Source organism: Lepisosteus oculatus, chromosome 17, assembly GCF_040954835.1.
Source record: "Lepisosteus oculatus isolate fLepOcu1 chromosome 17, fLepOcu1.hap2, whole genome shotgun sequence".
Classification (NCBI taxonomy): Eukaryota; Metazoa; Chordata; class Actinopteri; order Semionotiformes; family Lepisosteidae; genus Lepisosteus; species Lepisosteus oculatus.
The window spans coordinates 11,797,222-11,814,101 of record NC_090712.1 but is presented as its reverse complement, the minus strand read 5'-3'; the positions used below and the strand labels follow the sequence as shown (position 1 = coordinate 11,814,101).

General features: G+C 35.1%; 1 protein-coding gene across 4 annotated transcripts in view; it reads left to right on the top strand.

Annotated features, from left to right (window-relative positions):
* wdr27 (WD repeat domain 27) overlaps positions 1-16,880 on the top strand; it is a 76,842-nt gene that overhangs the window by 15,162 nt on the left and 44,800 nt on the right. For all 4 annotated transcript variants that reach the window (XM_015362719.2, XM_015362718.2, XM_015362716.2 and 1 more), the window contains 8 exons: positions 2,489-2,567; positions 5,380-5,451; positions 6,000-6,109; positions 7,011-7,100; positions 9,830-9,951; positions 11,236-11,369; positions 12,357-12,454; positions 14,639-14,760. In XM_015362719.2, the coding sequence (XP_015218205.2) occupies positions 2,489-2,567; positions 5,380-5,451; positions 6,000-6,109; positions 7,011-7,100; positions 9,830-9,951; positions 11,236-11,369; positions 12,357-12,454; positions 14,639-14,760 (827 nt within the window). The remainder of the gene's footprint in view (positions 1-2,488; positions 2,568-5,379; positions 5,452-5,999; positions 6,110-7,010; positions 7,101-9,829; positions 9,952-11,235; positions 11,370-12,356; positions 12,455-14,638; positions 14,761-16,880) is intronic.

Sequence of the window (16,880 nt, the reverse complement as noted above, 5' to 3'; positions counted from 1 at the left end):
TAAATTGTCTTTAATTCCTATTGTCATATACAATTGCATATCAAGTGGATTAACCAGTGTAAACCAGAAAACCTAGTTTCATTCACATTATTGAGCTCATGATATTGAGTTCATGTCTGTATTGCACATGAAAATATACTGTACACAAAGCGCCTTTGCATCCCTTCAATGCCCTTTGGTTTGTGAAGTTGTTAGTCATAGACTGACCTTTTTTTCTAGTTCCATTACAATTCAGTAAATGTAACAAAATGTAATTTTGTAAAAGAAAAGAGAAAAAAAATTGTTTAACTAATTCGAAATTATATAAGACATTTAAATGAACAAAATATAAACATCAGGTATATTGTTTAAGGAAATAACCTGTATGCAAAAAAACTGAAATAGAAAGCAATAAGGAGATCTCAGCATCCATTGTCCTGCTGCTCATTAAAAGAATTATATGTGGTCATTTAGGTTTGTGGTGGGGCTGGGGTTTTATAAGGTCATTTCAAAATGCTGACCACTGTTAATACTCCACCAACACTGGGCTATTCCATACCATATATTAAGCTCATGAGTGAGGGCTGTGGTCATCAGATACTGTTGCAGTATTTGGAAAGTACTTTTTCTATGGAAAGCCCTTCACAAAGTATAAGTGGTTCTGAGCAATAGTTAACAGAGAAGGTATTAAAAACAGAAAGTGCCAGATCTGAAGCCACTCTCCATACACTACATTAGAGTGCCATAATTCATCATGGTGATCCTAAGTTCTCTCACACAGTTTATACTATAATTTCCCCAGAACCGAATGACATCTGAGAAGAGATACTGTATAGAGTGCAGTGCTCACAGCTTACATGAAACAACAGAGTACAGACCTCTAATCTTCATGTTATTTTTTATTTACTCACAAGAAAACATTTTTTACTTAAATTTGCAGTCAGAAAAAAGTCTTAAGAGGATAAGTCACATTTTGGGGCAGCAATTTAATTTTTCAAAAGAATCATTTCTGGAAATCTCAGCACAGAACGTTTGTTAGAAGTAAAGATATTGATCTATTCTGATCTGGGCCTGTTCTACATTCAATTGTCCTGGTATTCTTGTTGGAATTGAGGGACATACGTATTCCAATGAATATGAGGATATCTTATCCAAAACCTGGCTCCTTCTGCTCAAGCTCAAGTGCATTCACAAATGGGCATTCTATCAGGATAACAAACCAAAGCACACAAACCAAAGCACACCATTTATTTTACTCTAAGGGAGAGTAAAATACATTGTTTGGCTGTTACAATCTCCAGACCTGGAGACCTGCTGAGAAGTAAAGAAATCTGAAGGAGATGGGAGAATTTATAAAATATCTTCTCACTGCTCTACCTAAATTGCTATGAAGTGAGACTGGTGCCTTGAGATCCTTTGGGAATGTACATTATAAAGGGATAGCAAGAGATTATTATTGTTATGTTGGTTTTATTAACTTTTTCCAATGGGATGGCCAAAATCCCTTGGGAGAAGTGCTTGAACCAATCACATGCCTACATGGTGTCTTCTGTATGTTATCAAAGCAAAAGGGAGATCAACAATATACTGATTGCTGGAGTAAATAATTGTGTTTCCAATAATGTGCAATTATTTTTTCAAGATTTACAAAATATTCAATACCGATAGTCTTCATTTTTTCATGTTTTTCATTTATTAAACATTTTTATGTCCACTGGCTTTTTTGCTAAATAAGCTACTTTGTTACATTGCAACAAGGTTAAATAAATTATTAATACATTTGGAGTTGACTGAGTGACCACAATTAATGCAATATAATAATATGCTTTTGTCTCCCTTTTCGGAATTTAAAATAAACAGCAGCAGTAACTACACTACATGAGCTACAGTGTTTAATGTTTAATCATTCTGAATTTTTGTAAAAACAAAAAAAAAGTGACAACATCTAAACTATAACGACTAAAGATTTAATGCCATTTTAGCAAGACCATTTCATATTTAAACTCTTTTTTCAATATTTGAAAACCGCACTAGGACTTAATGGATCTGGAAAAAATGACTTCAGTTCAGTAACTCAGTATATTCAAGGTTTAACATGGCATTCAACAGGAGCCCACAGAAGAGCACAATTACCTCCCATATTCCACTGTACTGACAACAAGAGCCAACAGCTTAGAACCCTCAGAGAGACTGAAGAAAAGTCATGGTATTTAAAAAAAAAAGTAATTTATAGTTTTTAGATGTAATGGTGATTTCAGTTTCATGCCAGATTTCGGAGTACTTACAGAGAGCAATACACTTTATCCTGCGGCAATGAATTTTACTTGGAAGGTTACGCTGAATGATGGCTGGGTGAAGGAAACAATTTCTTTTTGACTCGGGCAACTTGCATTTTAACAGTACGCTTTATGCTTAATTGATTAATCTAAATGATGAGAACTGGTGTTCATGGGACTTGTATAATGCTTTTCTCTGAAAGTACTTTCTCTAATCTCTCTCCACAATGCAGCTGTGAAGAACTGTGTGAAAGACCAGCCTGTTGTGTTCCACTCCAAAGTGAAATCATCCGGATACACGGCTCCCGGATGGTGGGTTGGAGGGGTGTGGATGATGATTTTACTGTAAATGTGTAAATGCACATGGGAAGCAGACATAGTGTTGGTTTTCTGTTCTTTACAAATCTTTGTCCACTGAATATCAAATACACATTAGCTCAAAATATAGTACACCTGAAAACAACCAGACCCTGCAAGAAGTTAGAATAACTGTGACAAACCAAATTGATGCTGTACGATAAGAGATATTATGCAGCTGATGAGGTGTGAAACAGATTCTATTACATGCACTGTTTGGTAGAATTTGGATGTTAATCCTGTTATCCTGACTAAATTGGCCTTGCATAACCTGACCAATCTAAAGCCTCCCCTCAATTCAACTGGTGACTTTTTCACATCTCCATCTGATCTGCTGTGTGGTAGGACTGCTGGCACACAATGACTGCTGTGTATCACTGAGGTGGATGCTGCATTTCAATGAAGGATGAGGTGGCTCTCCTCCTACTTGTTAAGGGCGAGCACCCCCTTGCCACACAGTTTGAGATCTTTTGGGATAAAAGGAGATATACAAACACAAGGAACTCTAGTTTTTATTGAACACTCGCAGCATTTCATTGTTTGGATCATTTTACTTTTCTGCACTTCCGGCATTATTCAAAATATGCAGGTGGTGCAAGGTGGTTTCGATTACTTGATTCTTAAAAGCCAAGCTAATATTGTAAATTTGAATGTTATTTTTGACCAGCTTAGTATGGTGAATTTTTGTGTTCACCTGAACTGCGGCCCTGCCTCTGTTCACGTTTAAGCCCCCTGTACCTCCAGACACACTGTCCCCAAGTGCAGATCCTGCAGGAGAGACAGGAAAGGGAATGTGTTAGATTCTGTTTCCTTTGGCTAACAAGTCTCTACTGTGAGGCAAGTGTCAAAGTGATCTCCAGGGGCATGTGGAAACTCTGAGAACACAACTATTATATTACAGACCAAATCATAAAGATAGTTTAAAAGTATTTTTCCCCAAGCCATTCTAAATTAATAGCATTTTTTTCAAAACCAGACTTGGTTCCATACATGAGTCTTGTCAGTCAGGCCTCTTAATTCATCAGTCACATTCTTTAAATCCTGTGGGAGGATTCAGAATGGAAGCTTTCAGTATTCCATTGAAGATGTTTCCTAGTTAGGGAAATAATAGTTTTCTATTATTTCTGTTATTCTGTTATTTCTCTTAAGTTTCTATGCACTAAGAGTATTCTTTTAGTGAAGTGAAGGCAAAACTAACCATTTTGTTAGGCATTGAACATGTTTGTGATAAAACGTTTCAACGAGAGCCTGCAGTTTGACCTCTGTAACATTAGAAAGCCACTTATTGATGTGATAAAATCAATGAAGATAAAATTGCTAACAGTTTGAAGGGTGAAACAGTTCATTTTATACTGCCTGCAGATGCCTTTCATTTAAGTTGGAGGCTAATTTAATTTAAGTTGGAAAAACTAACTCTTAGTTTATCCAACTTGGAAAACACAAAAGCTTTGTTTTTTTTAGGTCATCTGAGCCAAAATTAACTAGAGCTAAACAGCTAGTAGATGCAGGTTGTGTAAGTATGATAAACTATTACTTGTTTGCTGGTAGGAATGGTTAGGAAGCTAGACTGAAATTAACTCAAATTTTAAAGCAAAAAAATGAAAAAATATATTTTCTACAATAAAAAATAAAAATATGTTCTCTATTTTAAACATAGTCATGTAATTATGCAAAGCATTCCCTTAAAGATTGTTTTACTTCTCAAAATCTGTTTCTTATTTAGTAGATTTTAATGATAAATTAAAAACAGACTTTACTTCCTGAAATCTTCTTAATGAAAACATATTGAAATTAACAGTGAAAATATAACTAGATTAATAATATATCTCTCTTTTTATCAGTATTTCGGTAAGATAGAATTAATTGGGTGTACTCTAAGATGTACTCCCAGTGCTCATTATCAACATGAAACAAATGAATTCAGCTCAGAATATTTACTGCTTTTAATCCTGTTATCAAAATCTGTGATTGTCTAACCATAGCATTGCATTACCCAAATCAGTGATTAATCTATTTCTACTGTAGGATTTTCAGACCTAATAATCAGTTGAATTGAAATATTCCTATAATATATTGCTTTCAAAGGTATTTATTTGTAATAAATATGAAAATTGATGGCAGTCGCAATCAATCAGCCTGTACTTTCTCATGAGTAGATATACATCGAGTTTTGCATTAACAACAAGAGCTGCATATTTTGTTGTGGTAGTCTGATTTTTGTCAGTATCTGGCAAAAAAATGCATTATTTCACCCTGATCAAGGTTTATCTTTCTGTGATGATAATCATTCTGAACAAACTGCCTGTTAAATAAAAATAAACTGCCTCTAATCTGAGACATTTTAATACTGTATAGTTTTTATATACTAGATACAGAATGCTTCCGTGTGATGTCAGTGCTGCAGACTGGAGGTAAATGCAAGGATGAATGTCATATGAACATGCAGCCACCACTGTAATGAAAAGTGACCCATCTGCAACAGTAATTCATACTATTGTACCTGCTGACCACTGGTTAGACCTGAACTAGGCAATATTCAGGTTTTGTGACGTTTTTCTGTTGAGGTGAAAAGTTACATCAAATGTCTGCATTGTTAACCTGTGGCAAATGTGAAGATTTGGCTGTGATGAGGTTGGCTGTGCTTGCTAATAATGAAAACCTAAAACATATACAGTAGTTTAACAACTTAATCTAAGAAGGTATTTTGGACAGGACACATTGAAATGTAATTGTAATCAGAATACTTCTGATGTTTGTTATATTGTAGCAGAACCATGTTTTCCCCCAAGACTAATACACAGAAGAAAAATCACCAGCTTTCAAAGTCCAGCAAGAAAAAGTAAGCAAGTGCTATTAAATCATGTTTTATGTAACCACACGTCCTCATAAAATGCCTTGAGATATAAACTTTTAAAACAGAAATGAGTAAAAAGAAGCATTAGCAATTACACTAATCCCGTATCTTAAATCTTTCAAGAAAATAAGTAAAATTTTGCTTTATACATACACAAGACCTGTTCCTGAAAGATTTACATGATAAGTAAAGTTGTAATGTTTTCTAAGGCTGGGTGAGAATGATTTAAAAATTAAGCCTGGAGAGGTAGTGAATGCTTTGTAACAGGAACCTGAATAAATGACCTTAGGATTAATGTCAATGCCTTACTGAAAATGGAATTCATTATCCAGAAAATCAAGATGTTTTTGTTATCTTAGAACTGTAGAATTAACTGTAGAGTCAAAATCATCAGAATTTACTCAAAATGACGCGTAAAAGTTGTTTATTATTAATGGTATCAGCATATTTTGAATTACAGTAGAATGAAAATCATATTTAAATAAGTAATGATATTGATATAAAAAATGAATGTCCCTTTTCTGTCTGTCAAGTGAAGTTCTATTCAAAGACTACCCAGCAGACTGTCCAGCACCCAGCATTCTTCAAACACACCTGAATGCCACAGCCAAGCCCACACCTGTGTGTAGCCTGCAGTTCTCAGGTAACAAGTTGCTGTAGGCAGGATAAAGAGGTATCAACATTTTGGAGTACCACAAACTCCATGTATGTAACAAGGAATTTTATTTTTCAAAACATTTTGAAAGATCAGATTTCAGGAAATGTGCCATAACAAGATTTAATAGTTAATTATGTATATACTGTACAGTATATGCAGTGTACTGTATAAGGTATATAAAGTATATGGATATATATAAGTAAAAAATAAAAAAGTGTTCTGTTTTAGATTCCACTTCTTCAAACCAAAGAACAAAGACAGAATAAAGGCTTGGGACAGCATTCTCTATGTTGTGAGCTTTTTATTGGGTTGTTTGTTGTTACTCATTTGGCTTTTGAATGAGTAATTTGATGTGCAGTATTTGTCTTTGATAAGTTCTTTTGTCTGCTATTTAGTCATAAAAAGTTAAAATAACATAATGTCCAATGGCAAAGGAGGATCCTGGTCTCTGATTGGTGGGTTAGGAACTGGACCCATGGTGTGATACTGGCATAACATCACAAATGAAGTTCCAGCAAGTCTAAACTACCTGCATATGCATGTGGCACAGCTCCAAAGCTGACAAACGTGACAGGAGCTGTTTTATGTGGCAAAAGGATAGTTTCCAATTTTACTCATTAAAATCATTTTAACATCACATAAACTTTTAGTTTCTTTCTTTTCCTGAAATAAGCCGTCGTATAAAGGGGATAATGTGCTCTGGGCTGTGTGTTGTCCTGGGATAACATCTCTTATAGGATGTTAGATACATTTGTACTGTGCTCTTCTGCCCAGTCGCGCCAGGTGGGATGTTATGTCATCACACCAAACAGCCTAGAGTACATAATTAATTCTTAATTTTCTCAATTTAAAGTGCAATAATCTTGTTTTTGCCTCTTTTTTTCAGGAGATGGAAAACAGGTTGTGTGTGGTCTCTCAGATACATCCATACTGCTATATAACTCCACTCTCTCAGGAGCACCAGCTGTCTATACAGGTATCAGTTAGGCACACAGATTACAATACTCTGGATCTTATTTATTTTAGCTTTGCTGAATGTTTTGAACGTAGTTTTGATGTATTAGACTGGAATGAATTTCCCCCCAAAAATCCATGAGCTAAGCCCCAAAGTGTTTTTCCTTCTTGTAAATACAGCTTTGAAGCTGCTAGTTTCAGCATACTTCTGCTGCCTATCGGCCTCGATGTTTTAACCTCAGATCAACAGGGGACTTGGTCTCAGATGGGATAAATTGGTTTTCCTTTCAGAAACAGATGAAACATGAGGCTCTGTGGCACTATGGGTTAAATGTACAACATTCTATCCTGTGGGCTTTAGGAAGCTAGATGTTAAATGGTTTCAGGCAACAGGAGTTCCAGAAAGATGTCTCAGGAAAATCCTCAGTGAATTGGTAGCCACTATACACTGCAATACCATTTAAGCATAAAAAGTTTTAGCAGTGAACATTTAGTAGATGATGAAGTTAATTATTATCTGTATCTGTAAAATGTAATTTTAAATGTATTTAAATGACACGTTTTTCTGCAAGACTACAGTTAAATATGTTAAATATTAGGTAATATTCTCTCATTTGATTTTAACAGTTACTCAAATCAGTGATTTAAAACAGACCTAAGAAGTGAAATTTATAATGTTTGGAAAGTTCCAAAAGTTTGTACACCTAATCTGCTCAATCCTGCTTCCAGATAAACAAGTTGTAACATTTTTACCAGTGATATTTTCCCCTATTTTCTGCCAAATAAGTGCTTCCTTTTCTCCTTATAGGAGAACAGCATGGTATGCTCTGTCCTTATTGATACCAAAAGCAGCAAAAGGGAGAATGAAAAAGTAGAAACTTCAATAATGTCTTCAGGAGTACAGGTTATTTATTTTGATGGTCATAGTCATCAGTTCTTTAAGGCTAGTTATTTGTCCTTGTGTATAGTATTTAATCGAAAGTGGCCCTTTTTAACTTATTTTAAGATAATTAAACACAGCAAGTACTTCAGTTGTTTGAATTGCTGTCAAATGATGAAATGTGCTGACTTTTAACTTGTCTCGAAGCACTGGAGTTTGATGTTTCATCCAAATGTTCACATTCTGCAGAGCAGATTTAGTATAATTTGTGAATTTCTCAAACGTGTCTTGTAATAAAATGACACTTCATGTGTTTTGGAACTGATCTTAGCCTTATGTGATGAATGCTCTTTATAGTTATTCACAAGGGGGCAGCAAAACAGTGAGGGATACCTGTAGTAGGATTACAATATCTAATCTTTCTATTGTTAAAAGAGTAATCATCCTTTGTTCAGTGGATGACGTGAATACCTTTTAAGAAATAATTGTTAGGCCCTGTTTTCTTTTTTTTGTAGATATACATTTATATTTCACAAGTTAAAACTATCCTATTCTTAGTTGGCTTTGGGATATAAGATTTTCAAGACAAAAGCAAATAACATGGACAATTCAGAAATACTGACTTTATTTACATTTTGCTTTATTCAGCATAACTTTCATAACACAGTGCACAATAATAAATCTCAGAGGGGTGCAGTGAGCACTGACAAGGGAAGGATTCTCACAGTGGTCACATGCCAACCCTTAACACGTTTTACCTGACAGATATCACATAAAAGGAGGTACCACTTTACGATAGTGCATTAATTGCCAAACAAGGTTCACGGCTTTTCATTTTAACATATGCACTGATCTCATCCATCCTTTGTCTAACTCATGTATCCGCTACAGGGTCACAGGTGAGCTGGAGCCTATCGCAGCAAGCAGCATACTCAAGGCAGGATACACCCTAGATGAGATGCCACTCCCATCACAGGGCAGACACACACAAACATGCACACACTCACACCAGGGGCAGTTCCCCCAGAAGCCAATTAACCTACCAGTATGTCTTTGGGCTGTGGGGGGAAACCCATGCGAACACGGGTAGAACGTACAAACTCTAGCAGATAGCAACCCATTTCCAGATTTGAACCCAGGGCCTTAGCGCTATGATTGCTGTCCACAATGATTTCAGAAGTAGGCTAATGACTGATGCACTATTAATGCACTATTAATCCTTCTCTATTAATTTTAAGTAAGCTTAATGCTTATACAATCAATGTATTTGTCCAATAAGTGAGATACTGTAATATGGGTCAAGTGAATGACTTATAATAAAGGGGATTTGAATCAACTGCATTTCTGTAGCCATTTTTATAATACTGTTGCCTGTTTCTCAGGGAAGCCAGCTCATGATCTGTAATTGCACTCATTTGCCAACTTCAATTCAATTTCACTATACAGAATTTGTCATTATTATGTTTATAATCTACTGTACATACGTCGCACAGAGTACGCACATACAGTATAATTTTAAATAAATAGGAACAATCTGTACAGCAGATTAATAAACATGATAATCCATCAAATAACTGGAGCAGTACTGGATGAGCCAAATTGAAAATTAAAGAATGACAAATATTAAGTAATTAACTAGTGATTGTCACACAGAGCTTCATTTAAGTGATATCTGTGCAATTAAAAATATTGAAGAATAGACATGTAGCAATCCCTTAAGTGTATGTCTTGTCCTTGATTCTGAAATGCCGGTTCTAAAACTATCATGGTACAATTACGGAGATCTCTAGAAGTAAGCATTGGTATATTCTCTCCAAAAAGCAAGGAGATCAGTTACTGGAGTGCATTTTTACATTCCCTTTTCCCTCTAGGTCATGATGGTGCAGTACGCTGTGTAGGGTGGAGCCACTGTAACCAATGGCTGCTGTCTGCATCTGAGGACAGGACCCTGAGAATATGGCCAGTCGGGATCACTCAGCCTGCTCTCACCCTGGTAATACTTTATCTCTGGGAACCAGGTGGTTTCATGTGGTTGAACAGCATTTTGGTACTGCACTAATTAACTATCGCCTTGTATTTTAATGTTTTCTGATAAAGCATGCTACAAAAATAAGCTTTTTTTACAAGTCAAAGTCAACATTGTGCTGTTACCAAAAGACCTCCGTTTAACACATTCTGCTCTGTTCTTATGTTCTGACGTTTAGCATAGAATAAATGAGATGTCATTTGCTTCCAAATAGACTTTCATGTATATTTCATGATAAAGGATTTCTTGATCAGGTTTTCTTGGTATTGTTCTATACAGGTGGATTGTGGATAGAGTGGATAAGGTGAAACAACATATGAAAATATAGCTGTGTAAACAGTACAACATCTTCTTAAGTGATCTAGTGCAAGTGATCACATTATTCCTATTGTGGAGTCCTTACACCGGCTTCAGGTTTCATGTCAACTTTAAAATCCTCATACTCACGTATAAGGCTCTGCATGGCTTGGCACCTCAGTACCTATCTGAACTACTATCATCCTACTCCCCACCTCGTAACCTTCACTCTTCTAATTATGGTCTCCTATCTGTCCCCCAAGCCCGTCTACACTCCATGGGTGACAGGGCCTTCTCCTGTTATGCCCCAAAGCTCTGGAACTCTATCCCTAAGGATACCAGAGAGTCACCTTCCCTGGTTCTGCTATTTAAACCATCGTTTCTACTGTATTCAGTGCCCCCATCTACTGTCTCCTCTTATTATGTATTTTCATTGTGCATATCTGGTATATTTGTTGGTTGTTGGTCTGTTAAGCACTTTTAAAAGCCACTTTTAAAGGCGCTATATAAAATAAATTATTATTATTACTGTATTAACTCATGTGAAGCTTTACCAAGAATCCAAATTTATGTAACAAAAGCTACAGTATGATCATAAAACCCATCTCTGGGAGCAGTTTCAGATAGAGAAGAGGGGAATCACACTTTTATAAACGGTTATGCTTTGTAATTCAATTGGAGAGGGAATTTCTGGGTAAAGTATAGTAGCACTGTGTGGAAATAAGAATTTACATTTCCAATATCTTTGTAGATATTTGTGTAGATACCATGTCTGCAAATTTAAATCTAATTTGTGTTCCAATGCCTTCTTCATTTTTTGGATTAACAAAGCTTGAGGTATCCTCTTACCAATCTTATAATACTTACAATTGGTTTCATGTCCCACTGAAATTGCAATTTTGACTTTTTTGTTTGTTCTGGCTTAAGGACAGAATTCTATCATTTGTTTTTCAGGGTGGTGAAAGGTTTCCCCAACCCTTGAGATCTGCACAGTTTTATTATATGGACAAGTTTCTGCTGCTGTCATGCGGCCCTTTGTTACAGTTGTATTTGTACCACTTGGACACTTCACAGGATGACATCAAAAGGTACACTGTTGTAAGTCAGACTGAAATTTCATAACAGGTTCAAAAGGTGCTTCTAGCCTTCATCCCTGGAGCATACAATAAACTGTGCTGGCTGTTTAACTAAAGTTAATATTCTGGAAATTATCCTCTCTCAAGTATAATTATAAAATAGTCTGCCCCAGAATATCTGCTCTTTGGAGAGATTAGTTTCTTCCACAGAGGGAAGAGGATGAGGGCACTGAGGACATCACCCAGTCTGAGGTGTGATTTATCCCTCAGATACAGGATCTTGGCTTTACTGCTAGGAAAATCAAAGCCTGCCAATTCTCCAGAGCACATTAAAGAAGGTGTGATTGACCTCTACACTTCTTTTACGCATGGTGTGAAATGCACATGTGAAGTGTTTGCTTGATGGACATTTCTACATGCCAACAATAAGAGCCTTGTGTTGGACAGAGTCCGAAAGAACCTGCTGCAGGAAATATGAGTGTGTTTCCCTGCCATCCACATAATGTGCCAGGAAAGCCATTGAAGCCAGGGACTTATACCAATAATATGAGAGAATTTCCTCATTGTTTTTGTTTTATTTTACTGACTGTAAGCAATTTAAAATTACTTAGAAGGAGATGCCTTGATCTTTTTTTTGCTTTAGCAATTAGCAATTAATGTTTTTTGTATGAGGTGCCATTGTAAACATTTTAATCATGGTTATCTGGTGTATTTCTCAGATCCTGGCATCTGGCAAATAAATAGTAGATGCTTCAGATCTGATTATTCAGTTCAAAAATTAATATTAATACTTGTTACAGACTCTGCTATTCTATGCTGAATGAACACTGGCATGATTAATTTTTTTAAGAGACTTTAATTATTAGCTATTAATGACACTTTTAAAACAAGTTTTTTACTGTTGTATATCTAAAAAATAAGGTGCTTTTTAAATTGAAAAAAGTTAAATATTAAGTATGTAAATTTCCATCTATAAAAACCTAATATCTTGTCTTTCAGATACAAGCAAAAAAGTCTATGCAAACTTGTTGAGAAGTTCCAGATGACCACAGGGACGGAAATCACCAGTGTTTCAGCAGTCAATGATTTCTTCTCCTGTATCCTCTTGCATATTTTGTTCCACCACTTGAAAGAAGAATTCTAGATCTTAAATGTATCTCCTGGTAAAAAGGACAAAGTTCCCCTTAAAAATAGCAAAAAGTGCTAAAAACTATTTTTATATTACTATTGTTTCCTTGGTTTGAATGTACTTCGCCATCTGCTGATGCAGTATATTGATATATTATATTGTAGTACTGTATATAAAAATATAGGAACAAGTAATAGGTTTATTCCATGCTGAAAAGAGAAGAAAACACAACGTTTCGGCTGTGTAGCCTTCTTCAGGTGTGAGAACAACATAGCAGTAAGTCTTTCTCATACCTGAAGAAGGCTCCACGGCCAAAACGTTGTGTTTTCATTTTTCTCTTTTCAGCATGGAATAAACCCATTACTTGTTCCTTTGCAGCCTACGCATGCTGACACAGCTCCCCACCTGAACTACTATAAATATATAGTACAGTATATATTAAATATGTATGTAGTATATTTAATTAAATACAGTAAGTAAAAGGTCTATATGCATTAATAAAAAATATTTAGTACAGCACATGCCTGGATTCTTGGAAATCCTCTAAATGACCTATTTGCTATTGTTTTTATTGAGTTCAATAGTTAGATATAGTGAGAATAATTCTAACTGCCATTCCAAAACATACAGTACATCTCCTCACGCTGAGTATCAGATTACAGCTATAAAGATACCAGGAATGTCAGACATGTCAATTATTTGTGTTACTTTCTGGACTAATACATTTTATTTGCCTCTGTTTAGGAATTTAAAACAATTTGAACTAATAATAATAATAATTGGTGAAGAATATTTTAAAGCAATTCTAAGAATTGAACTGTTACAAACAGACGTCTGACAGACATGGTTTCTTTTAATGTTGGTTGCATTGAGAGTTCTTCCCTTATCAGAGCTGAGAATTTAAGTAAGCTATTTATCAAATGTGTGTTGCTATTATATAGTCTGTATTACTGGAGGAATGTTCTGTGTAACCCACACTACTCCTCCATATAATGCTCCAGGCAGAGCAGCTGTGAAGTCAGGCTACATTTCTTTATACTGGAAAGAAAGAGATGGAGATCTTAATTAAAACATTAAGCTCTTAATTAGTGTGTTGCAAGGTCCTGCATTTATCTTCAAATTAGACCATTGTTTTCAATATATTGATCTCAGGTGTGCTTTGTCGATAGCTTATGTTTTGGTGTTTTTAATTTCTGAGAATCTTTCAAAAGGCTTTGAATTTTTACTTATGGAATGCAGTTCATCTTTTGTAATACGTAATTTTGCATTTGAGTTTTGTATATTTAGCTTTTTAGTTTTATTTTCTATAGTTTTGAGAACCACAAGATTTTGCATATTGCCTATTTTGATACATCTTTTCCGATTATATGACATTCTGACCAATTATTCCAACTACATTAGTTTTTTAAAAGATTATACTGTATATATAGTACAGGGAATAACTATGGAAGCAGGAAAATGTTCAAGATACATTTTCTGAATTCTAATTAATATATTTTTTATAAAAATAAAATATTTCCTAAGACAGTTATACTGATATGCTACAAAGCATGTGACATCCAACAATGTTATAGGTTGTCAGGGATCCCTTCAGAAAATGCCATATTGCCTTGATGCCTATGTAAGTATTTGAGAAATGAGTTCTGTAGGCTACTATTGATAGATTGCATCTTCATGTTTCACCTAGTACTGCGTGTAAGACAGTGGAATTGATACCGCTGGCAACAGAAGAGGTTGAAGAAGAAAACACAAACTCTTTAAAAGTGAAATAAAGTTAATCAGAGTAAATTCTATATGTGATAGGTGATGATTCAGAAGAGATATCAAGAAAAAACTTGCAGTAAGCACAGAAACTAATATTTCTACTAAAACAATAAGATATACGCTAGTGCACAATGGTCTCAATGGGTATGTTACTGATGGTAAATAGTTGCTGAGGAGAGGAAGTAAACAAAAAAATATGAATCAAATGAAGATCGACATCTAACCTAACAGTATACAGTAGCAAGTAACAGTCAAAACCAAATAATAATACCGAATTATGCAAGACTCATAAAAGGGCATGCATCAAGAACAAAATATCTAGTTATAAAAAAAAGAATATATTCCTTTATGCAGTATTCACTTTAATTCCTTATCCTTGCCAAATTAGATATTGTTCTGGTGGCTGGAAATGATCATGCAGTGGAAGCTTTTGATCTAAATGTGGGTCGCAGAGCAGCTTGTATCCCTGATGCTCACACCAGAGCAGTTCACCACATCGCTCAGAACAAGGTATTGTATGGTCAGTTTTAGTTGTTTAATGTTAGACAGTTGTTTAAAGGTTAGGTTTATTAACCAGTTTGTTTATTTAATACTTTAAATTATTTTAGCTATAAATTGTAATGTTTTAAGCAATACAGTATGTCATTTCCTTCACCTATTTGCATTCCTCTTCATTTTAAAGAAGGGTCTTCATTTGGCCAAGTCATTATAGGCTTAAGTTGAGTTGCATAATAGTAAGACTGTAAATCTAAGGATAAATAAACTTCCATTTTCTTTGGTGTGCTTGAGTGTTTTGAACTTTATCAGTGGTTTTAGTCCTTCCCACACACATCTATAGATAAGCTTGTCCAGTGATTAGGTATGATTAGGTATAAGGTATGTTAACTGAAGTAAGTGGGGGGTTACCCTATTGGTTACCAAACTCTTGGCATAGCCTGCACAGCCTCTTTTGGGAGCTGTGTGAAAGCCAGCCCATGGAAGTTACTCTTAAGAGAACGGAACCTACCATACTGTAGCTGTTAATCTAGCGATTAATCAAGTCTGTGTATCAGTACTGTCAGGTCTATATTAATGCTCACTGAGATCATACCTGATACAATTTTGTAATGTTTCTATTTTAGAAATGAGTTACGTATCATGCTGAAAACTTATGAAGTTGCAATAATCAATATTTTTGTTTAATTCATTTCTATCTTTAAAATATTGAATGAAACCATTAGACCTGAGTTGGCCTTTGTTTTGTGCATCACTATTATTACTTGAGCAATCATTCAAACCACAATTGCTTTTTATCGACAACCGATTCTCTCCTGAATCCGAATCAGCCTTTCACTTTCATTGACACATGCATCATTCTCTTCTCTTTGAGGAAGGAGTGGAATAGGAAATGGGTTAAGTTTGTGCTTTGATGTGTATAGAAGGCTCTGTTAAAAGAAAGTCATGTTCTTACACAGGGAAGAGCTGAATTTCATAATAGGCTGTAATTTAGTTAGTTAGTCAAACATTTTCTTTATTTAAAAGCCCAACATGCCATTGAACCACGTAAAGAGATTTGTGTTTTTTAGCCTTTGTGCATTTTGTCCCAACTGTGTCCTGTTTTGTTAATTAAGTCTGACACCAAGGGGGTTGAAATTGCATACTATTAAAGTTTAATGGCCAGGTAAGTTATGAGAATTTTGCAGGGTGGTGTGGTAAAACATTTAACTACTGTTGCCTAGATCCTTTTTAGAATCCCTTGTGACACTTTTGATTTCCCTGCTTTGTTGGCTGGGCTGACATGTCTGCTAAAACTAAGTCATGAAGCTTAAAGAAAAGAAAGAAGCCCAGCTGGACTTCAGACAGCCCCTTGGTGGTGCTTGACCAGACAGACATGTTAACATATCTGTGCGCTAGAGATTTACTCTGAACATCAGGAAAAAGTGCATTGCAGATCTACATACAAATACATTGTTTGTAGAATGTCATGTTTTCATTTTTACATTATAATAGCAATTTTGTAGGTTATGTAAATAATTAATCACCACAGCTACTACTCGATCTCCTGTTTGTCTGATAAGAAATTAAGGTTTCAAGTAAGGAAGCTTTATAGCGATTATAAGAATTTTGTTTCTTCCCAGTTTTGAAACTTCACTTTTTCAAAGACCAGGTAGCCTGACACAGCTTCATACAAGACAGGTATAGTGGGACAGATAATCCATTCAAATTGACAAAAAAAATGTTTTTGGCATCAACCAAAATGGCAACCTGTCCCATGCTCAATTTCAAAACCTTTCACATGTGGTGAAATATGTTCCTGTATAAACCACAATAGTCAGATTTGTGCTTTACATGTTGGAACACTTTGTCTATCCACATCAGGTCATCATCTGCTTGGCAAAACGTACCCTGTTCTTGCAGTTTTTTAGTTTTGGGTTAGTTTGTACTTACAAATGTAAGCGAAAGAATAGCTGTCAGCATTGAATACTGCAAAAGAACTTTGGAAAAGATAAATTATATTGTAACTCTAGCTCTATATATATGAATTTGGCAAAAACAAATATGAATGCATAAAATGTATAGCTGTTCAAAGTCCTTTACAATCTTAAAAATATCTACATTATCACAGAAATTCCTTACCTTAATATATTGCT